Source organism: Phaethon lepturus, unplaced genomic scaffold (assembly GCF_000687285.1).
Source record: "Phaethon lepturus isolate BGI_N335 unplaced genomic scaffold, ASM68728v1 scaffold9649, whole genome shotgun sequence".
NCBI lineage: Eukaryota > Metazoa > Chordata > Aves > Phaethontiformes > Phaethontidae > Phaethon > Phaethon lepturus.
This window is the reverse complement of record NW_010564129.1, coordinates 459-23,973: the sequence shown is the minus strand read 5'-3', so window position 1 is coordinate 23,973 and position 23,515 is coordinate 459. Positions and strand designations below refer to the sequence as shown.

General features: G+C 38.8%; 1 protein-coding gene across 1 annotated transcript in view; it reads right to left on the bottom strand.

The window, feature by feature from the left end:
* LOC104626756 (ankyrin repeat domain-containing protein 26-like) overlaps positions 1-22,942 on the bottom strand; it is a gene marked incomplete at both ends in the record, with an annotated part of 32,456 nt that extends 9,514 nt beyond the window's left edge. Inside the window, 19 exons of the mRNA XM_010294773.1 lie at positions 282-563; positions 2,430-2,571; positions 2,977-3,089; positions 4,187-4,321; positions 5,479-5,556; positions 6,627-6,720; positions 6,921-7,096; positions 8,064-8,216; positions 10,117-11,070; positions 12,342-12,488; positions 12,928-13,111; positions 15,222-15,432; positions 16,629-16,758; positions 16,989-17,022; positions 17,965-18,114; positions 18,919-19,157; positions 19,799-20,785; positions 21,973-22,058; positions 22,783-22,942. Of these exons, the coding sequence (XP_010293075.1) occupies positions 282-563; positions 2,430-2,571; positions 2,977-3,089; positions 4,187-4,321; positions 5,479-5,556; positions 6,627-6,720; positions 6,921-7,096; positions 8,064-8,216; positions 10,117-11,070; positions 12,342-12,488; positions 12,928-13,111; positions 15,222-15,432; positions 16,629-16,758; positions 16,989-17,022; positions 17,965-18,114; positions 18,919-19,157; positions 19,799-20,785; positions 21,973-22,058; positions 22,783-22,942 (4,455 nt within the window). The remainder of the gene's footprint in view (positions 1-281; positions 564-2,429; positions 2,572-2,976; positions 3,090-4,186; positions 4,322-5,478; positions 5,557-6,626; positions 6,721-6,920; positions 7,097-8,063; positions 8,217-10,116; positions 11,071-12,341; positions 12,489-12,927; positions 13,112-15,221; positions 15,433-16,628; positions 16,759-16,988; positions 17,023-17,964; positions 18,115-18,918; positions 19,158-19,798; positions 20,786-21,972; positions 22,059-22,782) is intronic.
* Positions 22,943-23,515: the final 573 nt, after the last annotated feature.

Here is a 23,515-nt window from a genome sequence, read left to right as displayed (position 1 = left end):
CGCGGCGGTTCCCCCGCCCCCCCCCCCCCCCCCCCCCGCGAAGACCTGCAAAGTGGAAATCTACCTTGGGCAAGCTTTTAATTCAGGGACCTGCAGACACATTACACACACATGAAAGCATTCTTGCCCAACCACATTCCCTTCTCCCACTGCCCTTCAGAAAAGAGAGAAGTACAGCACTAACACACAGAATCAGGCACCAAAAATAGAATACTAAAAAGTGACAACAACAACAAAAGCATGTAAGAGAGACTACAGACACAAATGAGAAATTCACCTACCTGCAAAAATAGATTAACTTCTTGTAGCTTTTGTCTTATTTCTTGTCCGGCTCGTTCTTCCATCTCTCTTTTATATTGTTCTATTTGATTGTGATCCACCATGTTAGTCTCCAAGCGATGTTTGAGGTTAGCCACTTCTTCTTTCAGCTGGCATTTGCTCTTCTCCAGTTTTTCATGGTTCCCACGCATGGTGGACAACTCTTCTCGCAAATCCTGATTTTGTGCTTCTAGCTGCATGCATTTTTTAGACTCTATCTCCAGCTGCTGGGAAAGTTCACCAATCTGTAGACAGCATACACACACAAAAAAAGAAAGGAACTCAGAGGGATCTAAAATTAGTGAATTCTGTGAAAATCTGTAGAGGGGTTGGCCATCAAGACTGTATTTGTCATCTTCTAACTCAGTATTAAAACCAAAGTGAAACCAGGCTCTTCTTTTAAAACCAGAATAGCTTTCACATAATTTGTGATAGGATCTCTCAAGTTCCCATCCCTTCTCAGTTCTTCTGCAGTAGGTCACAGATCAAGGGGTACCAAACTAGTAGCATTTCACCCATAGGGCTAGGTTGAAAAGCACTAGGACTATTCTTCCATGAGATGCTCATATGCTTATGGGAAATCAAACACACCCATACCTAGCCACCTTCTGGTTTCATCAGAAACAAGATGTATCATGCTTTAGAGGAATTGTTACATGCTGTGAACACAGTCAAAGCTTCATTACAGAACTGATGAGATAAGAAACAGATATTCTGTTTTTCCACTACACTGAAAGATTTGTAAATAGTGGTTCAGAGCACAGCTTTTACAGCAGTCGCGGAGGAAGACATACTCTCTCTAGGTCAAAGCTGCAGTTTATTTTCAAAAATTTGCAGGAAATATCAGACTTTCAATAGGTCCCAATGGTCAACTACAGCATCATCCTCTTCTTCCCCCCTCTGGAAACATACCTTTTCTATACCTATTGAACATAAAACAAGATGTCTTGTTTTTATTAAAAAAAAGTGGGGGAAACTAGCATAGTAAGCACTTGAAAGAGTTTCTAGCAGAAAGTAGAAGCTTCAGACTTATTTAAAACTGCCTAAAAGTAATGTCCTTCCCTGTCATTTAAAATAACTCTTCCAACAGAAACACAAAAGTGCTGTTAACTTTTGGACTGAACATGAGCCACCGCAAAGGCAGTTGACTCGTTCTACAGTACCTTCTAAACACAAACATAGCTCTGAAACACAGGTGCTTTAGCAATAAATCTGAGTAAGGAGCAGAGAAGTAGATAAAAGGTTACAGGCTACTGAACAGCCAGAGCAACCTGAAAAGCACTCCTGGAAACTCTACTTCTGGGTCCCCATGACAAGGGAAAGATGGGCTGAGACAAATAGTCTAGAGAGCAATAAGTTACACAACTTTTTCTGCAGCACCTTACTGCATTGTGTCCTGGGAAGCAATGACACCGTTTAGAAAAACAAAACCTCAACTGCCTCATGCTCAACTCATGCCTAGGACAGGGCTCAACAGGTAATCTTGGGCAAAGCTAACTTCATGCAGTTGTTTGAGTTATGGTGGTGTTGCTCCCCACTCTTCCAGAGAAGGGATTCATTTGTCAGACCTAAGATACTGCTATGGCCTCAAGCTGCAGCCAGGCCTGTGCTGGCCCTCACAGCTCTCAGCCCTGACCCTCAACCGTGGACTTGATGTCCTGGTTGGACTGCAGACCTGCGTGTCCCTATGGACTGGCCTGGTGATCTGCACTCTTGGCTGATCCCACTTACTGTCACTGGACCTGTTCTGCTCTTCTTAGTGAGGGCCTGTGGGACTGTTCCCTGGCTCGTAAGGTCACAGAACCTGCCAGCTTTGCTGTGACTTTCGGCTCAACCTTCCTCTACAGGACAGCTTGCCCTTGATGTGCCCTTGCAGATACTGCCTTGCATATAACATTTTCATCTGTACCTGTAATAACAACTACATCAGTATTAGTTATAGTCATCTACTACTGTAACAGTAGAAAGAGCATCAAGAAAAGTCAATCAATTCCAAAAGACAGTCAGGAAAACAAAAATCAACAACATGAAAAGAAGTATAGGGAAAGGATAACACAGGTTTCAAAAGAAAACACACCACCACCAAAAACCCCAAACAAACCAGCACTCACCTTTGTTCTTAATCTACCAACTTCACTGACCATTTCAGAATATCTGTTCTTCATTTCTCCCTGCAAATTAAGCTGGGACTCTCTCTCTCTCCCCTCATACACCCTTAGTTTCTTCATAGCTCTGTTTAGAAGCCTCTTCAACCTGCACAGAAAATTATTCAAGAAATCAATGAAGCAAAGGAACAACTGGCCTTTTCCACATACTTTCACGTAAAGATCATAAACATAGCTTGCTTGCTTCATCTTTAACATGCTTGACACACCATGAATTACTGAGGAATAAAAGGCAGGACTCCTGTGCCACAAATCATTCAGAGGGTCCAAATTTCACCTGAAAAGAAGAATGATAATTCCTTCCCTCCCAGGAAAACCACAGGGCAATCTGCATTTGCAGTTCTTTTGGAAACTACTGAAAACTATAGGCCCATGCACAGAAGCGCCTTGCAGGAACTAACGTGAAGCTTGAATTTGCTCACAGTTACATACACCTATTTTTATGTTAAAGTTCAGTAAAGCTTGACCTCTTTGCCATACTAAAAAGCCATACCTCTTACAGTCTTTCTGCAGTTCGATATTTCTTTTCATTTCTTGGTCCAGATGCAGTTCAACTGAGCGTTTCAACTCTACCAGCTTCTTCACTTTCTTTCTTTCATTCTCACACTTTCAAAATAGAAAAGATACATGACACACAGAGCATAGGAACAGTATCTACATGCAGTATGTACATCTAGCGTTCTCCACAGAGAAGCTGCAGTACATCTCTAGCTGTTAGCCAAGTTCCACAGAACACCAAGGGACAAAATTCCCGAGAACATTGATCTGAAACCTGAAGTGATTAAAACAAGCCAATACCTAACAACAGAAACAGATGCCCCCACTGGAGCAAAGGCCACCCTCTTCTACTGCTTCAAGGCAAAATGGCGGAAAAGATGCTGGAGAACACTTTTGGCAGTTCCTTTGCTCATAGCAGGGATTATGTAGGTATGCAAATCGTGGGAGAGCGTAAGACCAATCTGAAGCTTTCATGGGATCTTCAACAACCAGCAGGCAGAGGCTTGTGGAAGAATTTGATCTTTTGAAATTCTTTAATATTTTATTCCTCTCTGTCATTACCTTCATGTCTCCTCTATGGCTATTTACTTATTCACATGTTGTTCTTCCTCTTGGTGTTTTCTCAGCCAAACCAAAGGAGAGCTAGCAGCTGGCCAAAACAGGCAGCTGTTTTGACTTTGTACATCCATTTTTCCTCGATGGAAAAGGAGAAAAGGGAAAGACTACCCATTGGAAACTGGCATCTGTTTCCTGTTTCCTAAGCACTAGTTCATTTGGCCAGAATTCCTTCAGCACATTTTTCTGCAAGGCTTTTACCACCTGCTACCATGAAAACACGCAGCAGCTCCTCTATGCATTGCACTGGAAACGTGAAGCATTTTAATCCTGCCCAGAAACCACAGGGTCAGAAGATGACCAGAAGGAAACCAAGGAAAGAACTGAGGAACTGCAGTTCTCACTTGCTCCATGTGCTCAACTGATAGCAAACCACAGTGGAAACTTTTCCCAATAGAACCACTCCAGTATTTACACAAAGATATCCAGCTAGCTTTCATTTGCTTCCTGCATGACCCCCAAATGACAAGGTACTCAGCACCTGAACTGCAGGGTAACAGAAAAAAACAAGTGTGTAAGAACTTGACAAAAAGGTGAACACAGTTCTCCTGGGTATTGGCTGAGGTGTCTGGAGAATTTTCTAGGCTCACCTGTTCCGAGAGTTCAGCCTTTTCCCTGTCAAGTTGAGCAACACGCTCTTCAAGGTGGGATCTTGACTTCAGTTGCTCTTCCCACATGCTGCGCGAGTCCTTTGATGTCAGAGCCAGCACATTCTGCTTTTGCAGCTGTGAAAGCAACTGTGGCAAAAGAAAAAAATAAGGTGACTGGAAAGACAACACTGCAATAGAAAGCAGTAACTTAACTGGAAACAGGTCTAAGGTTTCCTCTCCCCATCCAAGATCTACAGTTAAGGTTAATGCAGAATGTAAAACACACCTCAGGAAACACTAAAGAACAAGAACAGCAATTGAAGCTGGTGGAAGGAAATGACAAGGTGAGGCTGCAACTTTAGGGGCTAAGACATATGCACACAAAAAAATCACCCTACAACTTTCTTCCATAGGTCCTCCGGAGTTCATAATGATACATACTTTATAATATAACAATTCCTCTACTGCCCACCACAGAAAATACCCTACCCTCACTGCTTCTGTAACAGCTGTATATCTCCCAAGAGCAAGAAAATGTTTTCAAATCAGCAATGGTATTTATGCTTCTACCCAAAGGGACAAAGATTTGCCTAACAGATGCATTTGAGTGGAACAGATTTGCCAGTTTAGTTCAAGCATAAAGAATGCAAGTTGACTAGATGCTTTTAGTGGCATTCTGTAAGAAGGAAAAAAAAAAGCCCAACCAAAAACCAAGATGCCTACTGAGCTATAGAAAGTCATGAAAACCAAAGCATAAGCGCTTAGATAAAAAATTCTCAGGGTGTACAACTTTCTCAAGTGTCCTTACAGGGCAGGTGAAATGCTGGGTCTTATGACAGATACTAACATGGTCTCAAGGGCAAGCTCTGACAAAGCTGCAAAGATAACATGGTTCTCCCAAGTCCAGTTTCCTCTCTCAGCTTTCAGCCAGAGATCTTGCCCCTGCCCACATCCATCCTACCCATCAACTGCCATGGTTTAACTTCAGTAGGCAGCTAAGCACCACACGGCCACTTGCTCACTCCCCTCTGGTGGGATGGGGGAGAGAATTCATCAAATGAGTCACACTGATGAACAAAAGTATCTTGCACACCACCACACAGATACAAAACACAGCAGCAAGGGAATGAGGAAATTTACAGCCTCTTCCCTTGAGGGTGTCTTGCCCTAAAACGAAAAGGGTATTTGTTGGATGAACTGTGACTACACAGCCCACCCGATCTTTTCATCAATTACTTGCACACAAAAAATTCAAAGACTAAAACAGTCATTCACAGAAGCCAGTCACGTACCTGCTGATGGTGGTGGTCCTCTATAGCCGCCTGTGCTGTCTGTAAACCAGTTATCAAGTCTTCCAGGCGGTTATGAACCTACAGAAGCATTAAAAGAAGCAAGAAGAAACATTATGACTTTTGAGACTGAAGTTTACACCTCATTTCCAAAAATAAAAGTTACATACACCTCTTCATTCCTACAGTATTTACACCAATGATCAAAATGGCCTTAGTTTGATGCCACTATAAAGTTGTTAGCAATCGTCACCTCTGCTGTTTGCTTCAGGGAGAGAGAACACCATGCAGGATACAAAGAATCTTCAGCGAAAAAAGGCATGAGTAACTTTTCTCATCCACAGTACATTTGAAAACCATGCCCTATTAATCGTGACTGCCTTCCCTCTTCTCATCAGTATCAGTATATCACAAAGTTCAGCTTTCACATGTAGTTATTTTCAAAATCTCTTCAGCACTAATTAACAACTACAGTCATAACAAGAACCCTAGTTCACTAGTTACAATACAAAAATAATTTGCTTCATACAGGTCACAGATGAAAGCACATTTTCTGAGCTAAAATTAACCACTGCATAGAGGCACTGGGAAATTCGAAGGCTTGCACTGAGTTCTGCAAATGATACCACAGGCATTCCTCTTCACTGTTTCATGAAAACAAACACACACCAAGTGGCCAAAGGAAAAGCACTTCTGCACAGCAAAAGTTCTGGGGAATATAATTTTTGTTCCAGTCTGATGATGACAGTCAAGCCACTGGCATGAAGCACTTGGCATCAATATCCCCTGTGGAATTTCCACGAGTTAACTTGATGAATACCTTTAATGATACACATTGCAACAAGTGTCTGAAGCAGCACCTGGTGTCATGACGGGTCTAAAGCAGGCAATAGTTACACCAGCATATTAGTGTCAAATCCTTACCTTTTAGAGTGTTAAGTAGGACTTGCTATAGTAGCATGGGAAAACTCTCATAACCAGAAAGCTGGGGAATGGACCAGGCTGCTTTCTGATCAACCTATATTCAGTAGAACGCAGGAACTGAGTTCCCCTAGGCGATGTGGCAAAACCTCATCTTACAATCTCCCCACAGAAATTGGTAACTAGGTTCAGGAGCTCACAAAAAGGATAGTTTATGATCAGCTTCTTACTGAGGCAGACGCTTGCAGGTCCCTCTGAAGGGTTTCAATCCTATTGCTTTGTTGCTGGACTGTGGCTTCCAATCTGGCATTTTCAATTTCAAGGCTTAAAAAGAAATACAGGTCTTATTATGGAAATCCATCAGAGCACAAATTCTGAAAGAACAGTGTGAAATAACATAATCTAAAACAAAAGTATCCTTCAACATCGCGTATTAACTTGCTGTGATGCAACAAGGCTATCCTGTTGTTTCACACAAGCCCAGAAAGCGACAGACATCTTGCTTCCCTGTGTTATTCTCTTACTGTTGCACATGTTCTTCCAGTTGTTTTATAGTAGTATTGGTCCCAGAAGATGCCAACAGGAGGTCCTGCAGTTTTTGGGAAGAAGCTATGACTTCTCTTTCCTTATTATCCAAGGCAGTCTTCAAGTCATGAACACAATGCTCAGACTGAAGATGCTGTTCTTCCAACTCCCGCAACTGTAAAATCACAGTAAGGGTCCACAGTAGTCAGGTGAGCTTTTATACAGAGGAGTCAACTGCTGCTGAAGAATTCAAGTACTGCATATATCTGCACATACCCTCTACTCAAAAAACCGTAATCATTTCAAGTACATTCAAACCTGCACTTCTACTAGCAAATGAATACAAACTGTGTTACACTTCTTCATCTTTTGTACTGGCCTCTGCCATCCCTACATTGATTTCCTAGAGCATGGTTCTAAGCACCGACACTGTCCCTCCCAGCCTTTCAACGACTTGCGACACTCTTTGTATCCACTTGTTTGCTCCTCCATTGAAAATATTAATTGAAAAGTTCATCCTTCTCCTAAAGACATCACAACTCCCTGACAGGAGATTTAAGATGATTTCTATTTCAGAACTCCAAGGCCCTCTATACTTCAGTTTTCATAAGAACACTGCAAAAGGTGGTCCCCACCTCAGAAAGTAGGTTACAATTCACTTGCAAGAAGGCCTTAGCAATGGCAAATTACATCAGGGCCAAATAAGCTGGGGGGTTGGGGTAGTGGAAAAGATATATGCAGAATAAGTTAAAAAAGCATTCAGAATTGACAACATGTTACTTGGTGGTGGGGGCAGGAGGGAAGCATAGACAGCTTAAAAAGGCCCAAATGCAGCAGCGCACTGTTTCTACTGTTCTTCGGAAATCAGACAACCTGCTTGGCCAAGCCAAATGCCATAAGCTATAGACACATCAGTTTGTTTTGCAAAGCACCTTAGCAAATACAATCTTTGTCCAAGTAAGGACATTGTGTCCTCATGTCAAAGACCTTCCGATCATTGACACCAAGTCTATAAAACAGTGCAATTCATTCACACATCATTAAACCTATGTTGAAGTTTCTTCTAGGTTTTAGGACAACATTCGTTCCTATTTTCAACAGCCACCCTCAGATCTATTCATATAATTACAAACATTACATACCTTGGTTTTAACCTTTTCCAATTCTTTTTGCAAGTGCAATTTTTCTTCCTCCAGGTCACTGCGGTAGCGTGTAGTAACTTCAAGTGAAGCTTCGGACATAGATTGCTTTTTAAGCGCATCGGCAAGCTCCTGCTGCAGCTGTCTGACCATGCCCTAATGAAACAGTTAAATGAGTGTGAAGAAAATTGTAAGAACATGAAATATGCCTTTACTTTAACTTATCTGATTATACAATTAGACCTGTCTTTGGACTGAACTCAAAAGAATGAAATTTTGCCTGCCACCAGCAGGCATCTGCACAGATTATGACCTATCTTCATCCTTCTCAGCTGAGAAATGTGCAGCAGACTGTCAGCAGCTGTTCATGCAGATTTCCATTTCCTAATACATAAAAATGCTCAAGTATTACTCTTTGCTGAACAAAACACAAGCACATACTGCAGTCACGTATTTTTTTCTAACAAAACCCAAAGAAATCTGTTGCAATATAGGAGCTATAGTTTGACTGCAGGTATTACTGACTACCAAAGGCAGGAATTTGTATTAGATTGTTCTTTGTTCTAGTCCTCCATTATGCAAATATAATTGAATGAATACATATATCTGAAAGCTCTTTTGAGGTACACTTTAAGTGTATGCTGAATCACATCCTCCTCTTGCAGTCTTCTTACCAAGTTCATTTCAGAACCACCACTGCCTTTATACTGACAGATTAGGTTTAGAAAAATATGGGCAGTTCATATATTTATCTAGTACCTTCAAAAGGAACTTGTTACTTTGGTAGTAAGAATACAAAGCAATTCACAGATTAAAATGAGTGACAGCACTGCTGGAGTTCTTCCCTCTGCACCCCCTTCCCCCCCACCTCTCCCCTTAAATGAAGAATAAGGCGGTTATCTAACACATGCAGATATTTACCTCACTCAAAGATTCTGCATATGTTATGAAGAAGGAAATATAATTTCCAATCACCATTTAAATCATTAGGGGAGACAAACCTTACACCAGTGTCTAAATACTGAATTGAATTAGTTCCTATTTTCAGAAAGCAAAGAAGGATTGAACAAAATGGGTAAGGCAACTTGTAAATCATTGCTCTACCTGGAATTGGTAGAATAGTCTATCAACAGAGAAGACCCTAGCTACTGCTAAGAACATATACAGTAATGCATTCTCCCATTACATACAGCTATTCGTCATTCCTACCCCCGCCTTCATTTTCTTCCACCCTTTTTCCTTGACAAAAACTATCTACATGCAGAAATGGGAGCACCACTTCGTTCATGCATGTTTGAGCGACATAAAATTATGCTAGTGCTCTGCAACGGAGCATGTCTCATACTCATGTACTGTGTCAATTTGCAGAAAGACAGTTTAACTGATTTCCTAATTAGTCTTCCATCCAGTTAATCTTTCAAAGCCACAAAGAACGAACACATTTAAATATGGCTACACATCATAAAACAGAGAAGAGAAAGCTTAGGTCTGTGTCTGAAATAAACTTTGAGGAACAGGCAGTCCCCTTAGAACCCCCAAAACAAATACATACATTAACACCTGGTCACTACTAATACTCTTCAATTTTGATAGCAACTTATGGAGAAGCAATTTTTTTTCTCTGTAGGAGCTTAATAAAAGTTAATCCCCCATCACTTCACTGCCTGCATCTTAACTCTCAACCCTTGCACACTGGATGGTTCTTCCTTTTCTACCACTCTTATTTGTGTCATCAGTGCAATACATATAAAACCCATCAAATACATAAAACTATTCTATAGGGCATAAAACGGACAAAGGAAAAGAGATGAAAAAAGTTGTAGAGAAGAATCATCTTTCTTGGTCAAAGCTTAGACTTGGATATCTTTTTCTGTTCTCTGCTCAGATCTAAGCAGTAACAGCCCATTTGCCAAAACCTTCCATAAACACGACAGATCAGAACAACTCAGCATTATTTGGTCCCAGATGTATAACTTATACATGGTACATTTTAGAAACAAAAATAATTTCAAGAACTGACAAACTTTAAAGTATTCTTTCTAAGTGTATACTTTACCTCTCTTTCTACTTTGTCAGTCTCGTATTTAAAGATTTGTTCTCTTAAATCAGTACATTTGGCATTTAATTCCTTGTTTCTCTCTTCCACTAGGTAAACTTGCTTTTCGGTATCAGCTCTGAGTTTGTTGAAAATATCATTAAACCGGTCCTGCACATCATTCACTACTTTTTCTTTAATGATCCCCTTGTTCTGCACATCTTCCAGTTGCTGACGGAGCAAAAGGTTTTCACTCTGGAGCTGGGCCAATCGTTCCTGCATTGATTCCTGCTTTATTATAAATTTGCTTACTTGATCTTTCTCAAGTTGTCGAGCATGATCACATTCCTTTGCCTGACACTGGGCTTGACTTAATTCTTTTTGTGTCATTTCTAAAAGCAATGTTTTTTCTCTGAGCATTTGTTTCAACTGGTGAAGCTCATTTTCTAGACTATTAGCTTTGCTTTCAGCTTTGCTCAGCTGCTGAGACAAGATCTTGTTGGTTTCTTGCACATCAGAGAGGTCATGATGGAGCTTGTCTTGCAAGCGAAGCCACTCATCACGTTCTCTCTGAAATGTTCGTTCGACATCACTTTTTGATGACTGATGACGTTCAAGTTCTTGAACAGTAGTGTTCAGGCGGGAACGAAATGATTCAATTTCTGTCTCCAGTCTGTCTTTGCTTTCTTTTGTCTGCTCAAGCTTGGAAGTTAGCACTGCAGATTCTGTCTTTAATAAGTTCAGCTGTCCATTGTACTGAAAAACTGTTTGCGTTAAGGCTTCCTCGTTCAGTTTAAGTTCCTTTTTGAGGTCTTCATTTTTTTCTTTCAAGGTCTCATTTTCCTCTAAATATTTTCCTTCTTCCTCCTGGTGCCTAAGTCTTACTTGATCAAGTTCTAGTCTCAGCATAGCAATCTCATCTTGTAATAACTGATTTTTGAACAATAGATCCTTTTCTCTCTCAGTGTCAGATTCCTGAATGACAAGGAACATGAATAAATAGCCAGTTGGGAAATGAATCCACAAAACCACTTCAGCATCAAGCTGCATTTTAGAAATTTCTAATACAGAAGCATGACTTCAAAGATGAGAGTGAAATTTCAGGTAATTCATAAGCTAGTCTATGAACCCATGCACATGTACAATGTATGCACACACTGGAAGTGTAACATACCCTTAAAACCTAAATGAATATCCCAAATATACAATGCCTTTTTTTTTTTCTTAAAACAACCACCAAATAATAAAATTATTGAAAACTTCTCAAGTATAAAGCTTTCAAAGTGACAGTGCTTTCTTGAATGTGCATGCCTTTAAAACATTCCCTTTTATTAATGTAGCTGTGTTACAAATCTAGTAAAAAGAAGGCTAAAAAGGGTATTTTCCTTCTAGGACATTTAGAAAAATTGCAACAAATATAAATGCTACATTTCATCTTGTTTCAGTTGTCAAATGTCTTCATAACACTTATCTTTTGTGTCACTGAAAGTTATTTATACAACTCAATCATCCCTGGAATGGAATAGTTGTCTTATTTCCTATTTATTTTTATACATATGTGAAAAAAACCCCACAAAAACCCCCCTTTTTTCCACATAAACATATTCACCCTACATTTATTGGGCAGCACAGACAAGAACAAGTAATTCTTCCAAGCACTGCACATTCTTAGTAAATTCAGTGAACACTTTTCAAGATTTTTCTTTTTTAATAAAATGCTTATGATTGCTTTTTCTTCTCCTATTATTCTAACTCCTACAGAGAATTTAATTCATTGCTGAAACTCCTTCATAGAATTTTAATATGTGGAGGTGGAAAAGACAGACATACTTGAAGTAAGCAAATTTGATAAGGGAATAAGTAATTAAAAAAACCCCAAGTAATGGGAACAGAAGAGTGAGTGTCAAACAACTTTCTTCCTGTCAACCTTGACATAGGTAGCTAGGTGTTTCACTACTAGAAACCTTAAAAAGTGATGATAAAATGTCTATGAAATGAAAAATAACAGATAGCTTAAGAAATAGGGTAAATAGTGTCTTCTATTAGCTTCCTACATGCACAGGCAATTCAGGTACATACAGGACTGATGCCGCTTTCCAGAATTTTTAAAGACATAAGGAAAAACAGTTAAATTACATTAGTAAGCTGTAAATAATCCATCAAGAAGCAGAAAAAAAATATAAGATTTATTACAATTTTAGAACTAACATGGTGAAATGTAGTTAATTAGAAAAATATCTGCTTACCTCTGAATTTTTTCCTATAGTTCTTCTTGTCTCTTCTTCTAGTTCCTTCTCTCTCCAAAGGTGGTTGTTCAAAATTCCTTCTTGCAGGGCTCTGGCACTCTTTTCCTGAGAGAGCTGCCTCTGCGTTTCATCACGCTCTTCTTCAACCTGCAGTAATACAAATAAACAACTTGCATCTTGAGAAGAATCAGAGCGAGCAATATCTTCCCATTCAAATATTTTTGCTTCGCCACAGTTATGGTAATTCATCTATACAGAAAAAATTTCAATTTTCTTCTGAAAAATTCAGAAGAAAAACAGAATGTTTTGTAGTAATTTAGAAAAATAAGTCAAAGTCAGGCTTTGCTCAAAATACAAATGAAACCTAAATTTTGAAAAAGGAGAAAAGGAATAATGAACTTGCAAAGGAAAAAAAGAACAGTCCACTTGTGAATGAACTGTTCTCAACTGTCCTCAAAATTTGGCAATAGCTATCCAATGCCTCTTCCATGAAGAAGGTATCTCCTTCTTTAGGCATATGGGAATTCAATGCGAATTAAGAAGAAGCAAAAAATAAGAAAAGTGTTTAAGTCATTATTTAGTATACCTGTTTCAAGAGCTTTCTCAATGTTATTAACTCCATTTCTGAATTCCTTGAGTGTAACTCAAGTTGCTGTTTCTCCTCCATCTCTTTACAATATTGATCTTCTTTCTTTCTGAGTTTTTCTTTTGTTTTCTCATATAGTGTTTCTGCTCTGAGCCTCTTTTCCTCTTCTTGTTGCAAAGTAAATCTGGGATTTAACAGAATATTTGAGAAACTAAAGTACTGATATAAAAAGTAGATATTCTAGATTCTGAACTTGCAGAAACAACTTAAACCATAAAAATGTTAAATTGTTTCAGATTTCGTATTTTTAGTGTCATTTTTAACTTTTAAAAACCCTCTAACTTCATTCCATTATCCATGGTATCAGTTGTACAACATACAGAAATAAACCGTTGAGTTATTTATCATTTATTTGTAAGTAAGTTTACATAGGTAAATATAGTCTAGTATGCACATTTCTATAATCCTTAAAAAAAATCATCTTCATATTACAGACACTTCATTCAAAAGGAGTTAGCTTATCAGATCAAAGCATCGTAAACTTTTACTATGATTAATATACATTTTCTTAATATGCTGAGCATTGCCTACATATTAGTGATTCAGTGATGGCAAGTGATACTGATGAAGCAGCACACCACTTACCTATGACAGACCTATGATTTTTTAGCAAGCCTTCTATAAGTCTAAAACAACTGCTGCCCATACAAAGAGCAAGCAGTTTCTATTTACTCAAGAATGAGGTCAGTGTTCAAAAATAGATTTAGAAATGCATACGGTTTAAGCTTAATATGATTAAAAATAGTTTTAAACCTCGATGGATCTACACCTGGGAGAAACAACAGCAATTTAATTTTGAAGTTATTTTATAATGAAAGCCTTAGGAAATGTCAACTTCTTTACTATCTGAAACAGTCAGCAATAAGCAACAACACGGTAAAAAATGGTCCATGGTGTGTTCGTGGTACCCAAACAAGAAAGCAGTTTTATGTCTGATAATTATTTTTAATATTTTTTCTGATATCCTTGCAACAGTCAACAAGAAAAAAATCAAGTATTAATATAAGGAGAGCTGCCAATTAGAAAATCTGCTTAAGAAATTCTGCAAAACAGGTATCAGCGACCACTAATTACTCCAAAGACTGACAGAAACATTTGTATTTGAACGGTGTATATTGCAAGGAAAAAGCTTTACATATACTTCTTGTGAAATTACACTAAGAAGTATACCTTTTGTAAGTGTAAAGGTAACACTACTTTGAGAATTTATTTAGAAATAAAGTATTAATTCTTTGTAATTGATAGATACTTGAAAATTTTGAAGAACAGTTGGAGACAAATCCAGGACATGTGGTCCATACACTGGGAGGTACGACTCCTTGAAGCTCAGTTCCCCCAGCATCTTCTCACAGGGCTGGTGCTCCTGCTCCCTGACTGGGTTTGGTAGCTCTCTGCTGAACTCACACATATTGATCAAGGTCTCTCTTGTACTGGGAGGCCAAAAATTGGACCCAGTGCTCTAGATGCAGTGCAGCAAGCGCTGAGTAGGGGTGGACAATCACTCTCCTCAATCTCCTGCCTCTGCTGCACTTAATATAGCCCAGAATGCTGCTGGCCTTCTCAGCTGCCAGCTCACGCTGGCTCATGTTGAGCTTGCTCTCTGCCAAGACCACCAGGACCCTCTCAGCAGCTCCCCAGACCATGGTACATCATCACAAGGGGATCTTCCTTCCCAGGTGCAAGGCTTTGCATTTGTCCTTGCTGAATTTCATATGGTGCCTACTGGCCACTCCTGTCTGAAGTGATGTGAGCAGTGATTAAAAACCTCACACCATCCAGGTCTAGCTCAGGAGTATGGGGAAAGGGGCAATCCCAAATTTAACCTTTCAAATAAACAAGCAAGCAAGCAAATGCTCTAAGCTCTGTTCAGAGTTGCATTCTGTGGAGTTATCAGAATTCCTAATATTATACACCAACAGAAGCTGCAAAGAAAAAATAAAACAATACGTATGGCATATAAATCTCTCTTATACGATCTCATCTTCCCATACGTACTCTCTTGTTCTCTTCTCTTGCTATTAAAAAAACAACATCCAGAAGATTTTACATGGAGCTAATATCCAGGCATTTCTTTCCCCTGACATTATGTCCTTTATAACATAACTTGCCCATGGGATTCAAAAAATCCAAGCCCAGAAGATTAGAAACTTCTCATCCTATCACTTGTACCATTAGCATCTTCTGGGAGGTGACACTGACAGGATAACACAATATTGGAATGCAAGGTTACATACTTAAGGTTTTGTATATCACTTTTCCATTCCACTTCTTGGTGAGCCAATATGGATTTCAAATCATGAGTCTCTTCTATTAATTGTGACTCCTTCTTTTCACTTTCCAATTTCCTTACTTCTCTCCAGACAGCTGTATACCGATTTTTTTCACGTTCTATTATCTGTTCATATTCAAGAAGTATGTTTCGAATTTTCAACAGAACAGCAGAATCTATTTTGAGATAGAAAAGACACAAAGCTGCACATATGCACAAACACTTTCCAATGTATAAATTATTTAATGCTTTGCTGTATTGGTTGTAGGTGGCAAGGTTTGGGTAGTGGGACGACAGCAGGTAGTGGTGAGGTCTCTGAGAAGAGGCCAAGGGTTGCCCTGTGCTGGACACAGCCAGTTCCAATGGACCCACTGCAGGGCACAGCTGACTCTCTCAGCCGTGCTGGTGGCACCTCAGGGAAAATGTATTTAGGAAAGGGGAAAAACACCACACAGGCAGAGAAGAAGGGGAAAAGAATGTGAAAAACAGCCCTGTGAACTCCCAAGTCAGTAAAGGAGGGGGAGGAGGTGCTCCAGGTGCCAGTGCAGAGGTTCCCCTGCAGACCATGGAGACAGCGTGGTAAAACAGTTATATCCCTGCAGCCCCTGGAGAGAACCATGCTGGAGCAGATATCCACAATGCAGAGTTGTGGAGGAAGCCAGGCCAGAGCTTGTGGATATTTCTTGAAGGACCTGCAGTCCACGGAAAGCCCAGGCTAGTGCACATTTTCCCTGAAGGGGAAGCGATAGCCCTGCTTTTATACTGATCCTCAAGATTTTTCATCCTATTTTGTCCTGTTGAGGAAGGGCAGTGAGAGAGCAGCTGGGTGGGTTAACCCAAGGTTAACCCTTGCCTAATGAAATTTTAGCATAGTTTAACACTTAGTAAGTGACCCTTATGTTTATGTAATGCTATGCGTATATATGCAAGCATCTTATGACAACTGATTTTTATATATATACACACATACATATAAAATATATACATATTTAAGCAAAGCTGTTATTTTGCTGCACTAATTGTCATTAGCTATTGGAGGGATGTAAAGAGGAGAAAGAGGAGAAAGAAGATCTTGCTAACTTTTGATGACTGCATTAGAAGAAGCTGAACCGTACTTTGCAAGAACCTGCTTCTCCAGCTCTGACTAGACAGAGAACCAATGACAAAATAAGGCACGTTTGCTGACAATACAAGCAGACATCTAAGGTTAGGTGAGAATTTCACATCTTTTGAGGGGGATTTCTAATCATAAATAAATATTAGATTGAAATATTAAAATATAAAACTGAACTACCTAGGAGTGCATATAAAGAAATCAAGTTTTAGAAGAGGAACTTTTAACAGCTGAAGACGAAGTGACTTGAAAACATACCCGTATGATCCACACTAAGTTGTTCTAACAGCAACATAGCCTCTTTGTAGGTTGAAATTGGTAATTCAACATCCTCTGAAGTTGTGTCAGATGAGTGAGTTAAATCAAGGTCATCGGTTTGTACGCTGACCTACAAACAATACAGTATTTTCTGTATACAGCTATACAGTGTTACAGATGATTTCAAATGCATGAATGATTTACTCCCCCACTCACAGTCCATAGATTTTGCTCAAATATGATAAAATTGCATACTAGCAGCAATTTGTGCATACGGTTGATCACTACATAAATGCTGTTCCCGTCTAAGTGATAAAAAGTTGATACAAACTACTTATCAAGAAACTAACTTTACAGTACCTTGCTCTTTTCACTCCCTGTTTTTGCTGCAGGTCTGGAAAACACAAATATATTTCAGTACCAGAATGCTTATATTGCTTTATGAACAATATCTAAAGTTGCTCCGAGAACTTAATTTCAGAAGTGAATTAAAATAAAATTTAATGTAAGAATTTTGTTAGATGTAGTTGAAGACTGAAAAAAAAATTGTGTACTATTATGTCTATCAGAAGGCTACTTTTTCCACAAAAGATTAAGCAAATAGTTGAAATAACTGTTCTCTGCATTTCACCGAAAATTATAGGAAACTTACAGCTACAGATATGTAGATGTACAGTTATGTGCATTCCCAGTTTAATACTAGAGGTTTAGCTCTCTTCAGTATTAAGAATTCTTCTCTTACAGGTCAAAGAAACATAATTTTGCATTCTCTACAATACTGGGTTTGGCTGGAATGGAATTAATTGTCTTCATAGCAGCCCACACAGTGTTAGATTTCTGACCAAAATAGTGTTGATAACACACCAACGTTTTAGCTATTGCTAAACAGTGCTTGTACAGTGTCAACACCTTCTGTTTCTCACTTTGCCTCCCACACAATTAAGTTTGGGGTGGGCAAGAAGCTGGGAGGGGACACAGCTGGGGAAAAAAAAAGGGCAGAAAAAACTGAGATGCCTGCAGTGAAAGAGTAATTTTGCTCTTTTATAATTCTCTCCTCTCCCTTTTTAAAAATATGAAATACATATATTTATGCACATGCACACACTCAAGTAATTCAGAATTTGTGCACATATGACCTTATAATTAACTTGGCTAGTATGTTCAAAGCACTCTAAGCAAAAAGGAAGTGTTTTTGATCACAAAGGCCATCAGGTAGTGTTGTCACATGAGAGAACAAGAATCACTGTACACATCAGATTTACAAGACTTACCTTTAGCTTTCAGGTCAGCTTTTACCATTAAGTAAATTTTATTTATAACTCCTTATATTCAGTACCTTCCTTCATCTTGAGATGTTTCACTGAAAGTGCTATCATCCAGTACTTGAAACTTATTCCCACTGGAAGAGCTCATCTGCTGATTAACTTTCTGCTTTGAAGTCTGTCTTTTATTTTTCTTTGCAACTTTGGCATTCAGGGCAAATTTACTACATTAAACAGAAAGAAAAAAAAAAAATCACTATCTGAGTAGCTTTACATAAAATATTTCTGTGAAACAGACATACTTAAGATGATGTCCAGAAACAAGTGAGATGAAAAATATCTACGATAGAATACAGATTTGACTCCAAAGATCATGGAGTATCCTTCCCAAGTATCCTTCCCCTAGGAATCGGGGGGGAAACATGGAACCCGAGCTAGATTCAGGTAAGCTGGAACATATCTAATATCCCCATTAGAGGAAGTATCTAGAGCAGAGATTCCTTTGAAGGACAGACAGGAAAAAACTCCTGCTTAGGGTTACATAAAAATATTCAAACTTTTGAGGTTGGTTTGGTAGTATCACCTTTTCCTGACAAAGAGCATCTGAACTTAATAAAAAGGTAAACACCAACTGCATGGAGATCACTAAAACCATCTAGAAAAGGGAGAAAGCAAACTGCAAGTTCCTACTTTTCTTTTCTGGATGGCCATTTCCTACAAAAATAACTGTTTTTTTCAGTCTTCAACTCCTGTTTTGAAGATGGTTTTGCCTCAGTATTTGACAAGGAAATCCACAGGAATTTGGTTTATCACTTTTTTTTTTTTTTAAAGCAGGCAATAACTGAACCTCCATTATAAGCTTAGTTTTTTGGGGAAAAAAAAATTTCTTAAACATTTGAGAAGCAGTAGACTACTCAGTATGGCTTTCAGCATTGAGAAAACTACTTCAACTACTACAATATTAGAAAACATAGAAGATACTTAAGGAGTACTACAAATAAGAATTAGAGATTATTTCCTTAGTTTACCCTTTTATTGGTATTTGAATCAATTTTGATCTCTCCTCAGATGAGAAATTCTTTTTGTCTTTTTCTTCTATAGTGCTTTCATTCTCCATTTTCAAACAATCATTCTTCCTTACAGTAAGCTTTTGTTTCATTTGCTGATTAGTAACGTTGCCTGCTGGTGTATTTAATTTATCAAGTTCTTCCTGTTTTGCCATGGCCTGTGTTTTGAAACATCCATCTTTGTTTTTTTCCTTCTCAACCTATAAAAAGAAAGTTAAGCTTTATATATCTCTCAGTATTTCTAGAAGAGAGAAACATCATATCCAAGATAGAACAATTCAGGGTTTACCTCTGAAATAATGTAAAATAAAAAAAAAAAATTAATTCTTAGAGAAGCATTTTCACAAAATTACACCACAAAGCATATCAAGTCATAGAAAGTACTTTGAATTCAGTCACGATTAAAGATATAACAAAAGCATAGCTCTTACAAAGAAAACGATAGTGTATCTTAAAACATCAACAAAAAAGTGAAAGTGTTACTGATAGACAAAGAGTTAGAAGGACTCCACAATGTTAGTTGTAAAAAACACAGAAAAAAAAAAAATCAATGGATCAATGGAAGTGTGCTGGAATACTGCTTTCTTAATGGCGGTGATCCCAAACCACAAGCAGAAATGGTTTCACAGCAAACCGGAATTTTAGTGAAGGGCAATGAAGACATACCATGCAGAAATCACAGCAAATTGATAGATTAGTCAAGACCCTGTTCAGAAGCTATTTTCATTCTTTGATTCAGTGTCAGAACTTATGTAATTGTGTGCATTTTCATAGCTAACATGAACAGGACCATTGATATGGAGAAAGACTAAAGAATAAGGAGTAGCAGGTGAACTTCTACCTCTTTTTGCAGCTGCACCTTCTCTTTCTCCAAAGCGAGGAATACTATTTGCAGCATTCCTACCTTACTCTTAAATCTTTCCATATCTTGTTTTAGTTCTTCATCAAGATTCCTTCTCAGCATGCCACATGATTGCTGAGCATTTGCGAAAAGACTGTCAGTATCTGTTCCTCCTATTTTATTATTGTCAATAAGGTAGTCTCTGGGAACACCATCATTAAATCCAGAGTCTTTTCCAAGTTTCCTTTCTGTTAGAAAAAGTGCATTTTCATCACTTGTAGAAACAGGTCTTATTTTAGGAATAATATTAGAAACTTCATCCAAAATACTTGTTTTTAAGCTATGTCTCAGGGAGCATTCAGGACTTCCCTCTACATTTCTACTACTTCCATTTTCATTCTTTTCCATTTCCATAGTAGACATTTTCTTTTCCCCTCCATTGGCTAAAGGCACCTTTGTATTATCTGTATTGTTTGTGCTGTCATCTTCATCTGTACTCCAGGTACCTTCTGCGTTTGCATTTAAGTTATTTTGATCAGGAAGAACACAAAGACTCGGAATTATTTTGGGTTCTTTTCCACCTAGCATAGGTTTAATATCTCCAAATTTAGCTTTACTTTCTAGCTTACTACTTGATTCTGTCGCACAAGATGAAACAACACGAGAACTCTTTAATTCTTCTCTGAAGCCATCTTCTGACATTTCTTCCACAAGGGAGGTAGTTTTCCCAGTTTCATTAATTTCCCCAAACAGCTGCTTCAGTTCTGCTGTAATGTTTTTAAAATTTGTTTTCAATTCCCTTTTCTCATTTTCAACCCACAGTCTTTCATATCTTTCTTCCCAAGGTTTTGGGCTTAACTGCTTGTCAGCACTGTGCGATTCCCCATTTTCTGCTAGGGCTTCCTGATGTGAAATTTCTGCTTTGTCAGTCTGATTTTCATGTGCTGTTTTTTCTATCAAGTTGGTAGTTTCTAAAATATATTTATCCTTAAGTAAACAGGTACAGACAGAAAGATTACCAAGAAAAAGGAAGTCACAGTTAATCTAGGTAATTTCTGTTGCAAACTCATCCTATCATAACAGAAATAAGACATTTTGAAAGCAATTGTTTATAATAAAAATCAAGGGATACTAAACTAAAGGTTCACTGAATCATCATTTTCTTAAAAATGGAAGGATTTACTTGAGACGCAACAGTTATTCTTGGATTTGATTTGTCTGGACATTAGGGTTGCTTTTACCTTTTAGCCTAGCTGCTTTCTGTAACTAGTGGCATTTGTCACAAAGCAATTTATTTTTTCACATTTCATTGCTTTAATAGCATTTTTCATTACAACTGTCTACATTTTCCCACTCTCCTTCCTCCATCATTCTCTACTGTCTGGCAGTTTACGGCCCTTTGCCAGATGAGTTAATACAATGTGAATGAACATGACAAGTTTTTACTGTCCACCACAAGAAGAACTGGCTAAGTTAAGATGATTTCTTCACCCAAGACTCAGAAATATTAAATTCCATTCCAAGCTCCAGAGATAAGCATTTATTAGGGAAACCTGTCCATTCCTTCCCTTCTCCTGAAAATCAGGAACCCAAACCTGTATGAAAATCATACCATGCCTCAACCCCACCCCAACCCCTGATCCCATGCTCTGTTCTTCAACAGTTCTGACTGCTCCTGTTATGTGTTACACTCCTCCCAATATGCTCCCTCTCCACCTGCCTCCTTAGCTTGTGGGGTCTCTTCTAAATAGGGCCTGCAGCCTTGGTGTTCCAACAGGCTAAGACCATCCAACTTCTCACTCTCTTTTCTTGTTAGCCAGACCTTTTTCTCCCTCTGCAAAAACTGCTCCTTTCAGAACAGGGAGGGAGCACCTCAGCCAGCCACCATTTGTCTCAGCCTCTCCATTCTGAAGTTCATTGCCCAACTACTACCACCTTCCAATAGGCTTATGGTTTGTGCTCTGCGTGTTAAAATTAAACATGTCCGTCTTTCACGGTGCCTTGGTGTGGGGTGGAAATAATTTGCTCCACTGTCCCTTGAGGTGTTACAGAAGAATCCAGATCCCTCTATCCAGCCCTGTCCTGTATTCCCAACGCAAACAAGAAGCCTGCCTTATTCCACATTAGAACGCCCTCTGAAATTATTCTAATGCAAAATATTTGGTTTTACATACCTGCACCTCACAGTTTTCAATGGCATCCTTGATGTCTTCTTTTTCAGCTGATGATGACATGTGAAAGGTAGTTCCTGAGCACTCACCTACAGTGAAAAACACATATTTTTATAACCAGCATGACTTCATAGTACTTACTTACATCTAGAGTGCATCTTGAATTATATTTGTGAGAAAAATCTTAACACAGAATAACACATCTCCTCAAATTTGTGAACTCTTGGACAGAAAATTTTCATAATACAGATAATGCATCTGTGTGAATTCCTTTCTTTCAGGGCATTTTACTTTTTAATGTATAAAGGAAATTTGCTGAAAATCGGTATAAATGCTCACAAATAAGCCATTCCTGTTTCTTAAAGGTGGGGGGGAGACATGGAGGGAGGGGGAGAGAGATATGATGCATTGTGTGCCATGCAGTAACTAGCTACATTCCTCCAGCAATTTTAATTTCCCTCTGTGTTGTGCACAGAAAAACACAAACAACAAAATCACAAGCTTGAAATCTTTCAGGCCCCAGCTTTACTCCATGCATGAAACAAATCTGTCTCTAATCTGTCTCTAGACATGGATCTGTACTGAGTATTTCAAACTGCTGCCTCATCTGTTGCAGAAGGCATGGATGGAACACTGAAGAAAGGTAGGCTTGTGAAATGCTGAGAAACAACCAATGATCTGGATGTTTCACCTGTACCGTTGAGAACTGGGTTCCACCCATTCCCCTCTCAGTATTTCAAAGTAATATTGGACAGGTCACAAACTCCTCAGAAGCAGTCACTCAGTCTGGGTTCCCCGTTACGGGGTGCCTACCTTGAATCTCTGTTACATCTGAGAACTGGACTCCCAAGTAGTCCCAGATACAACTTACAAGCAGCAACTGATTGTCATTGTTTGTGCAGAAGGCACACTGAACATTTTGAAGTATCAAGTACTCAGAAAGAAACAAGTCCCAGCAGCTCAAGTGTGGCATCTAAAAGCAGAGATGGAGGTTTTTGACCTTAATCACTCTGCATCTCCTTTCCTGCTCCATGATTCTATGGTTTCTGTGCAACAGTCTTTCTAAACTCCAAGCTTCACTGATAAAGAGGGACACAATATTCTATTCTTCGTACAAGGAGCAAGACAGGGAGAAAATAGGTATCATCATAAACATACAAAAGGGCCCAGTATTAACAAGTCACATGGCCGACCTCACTTCTGGCATTTTCTGCTTTAGGTGACTCCTTTTGCAAGCTTTCATTTCCTGAAGGGGATTGCATAAGATACAAGCTTAGAATTACAACTGAATTGGGAACCTAAGCTTCTCAGTCTGTCATACAGGTCTCCAGGTATCAATTTTAACCTCAAGCTACACAGTGTGAAATAACAACCTTCTCCTCCCACCTCAATCACTGGTGGGTGCAATTTCATACATTTTTTGTCGAAGTTTTTTTTGGTGTATTTTAGCACAAGGCATTTCCAAACACACATTAGTCATTAGCTAGTTGACAGCACTTATTTCACAGGGTTTTTATGATGATCAGTTGATGACTACAATGCCTTT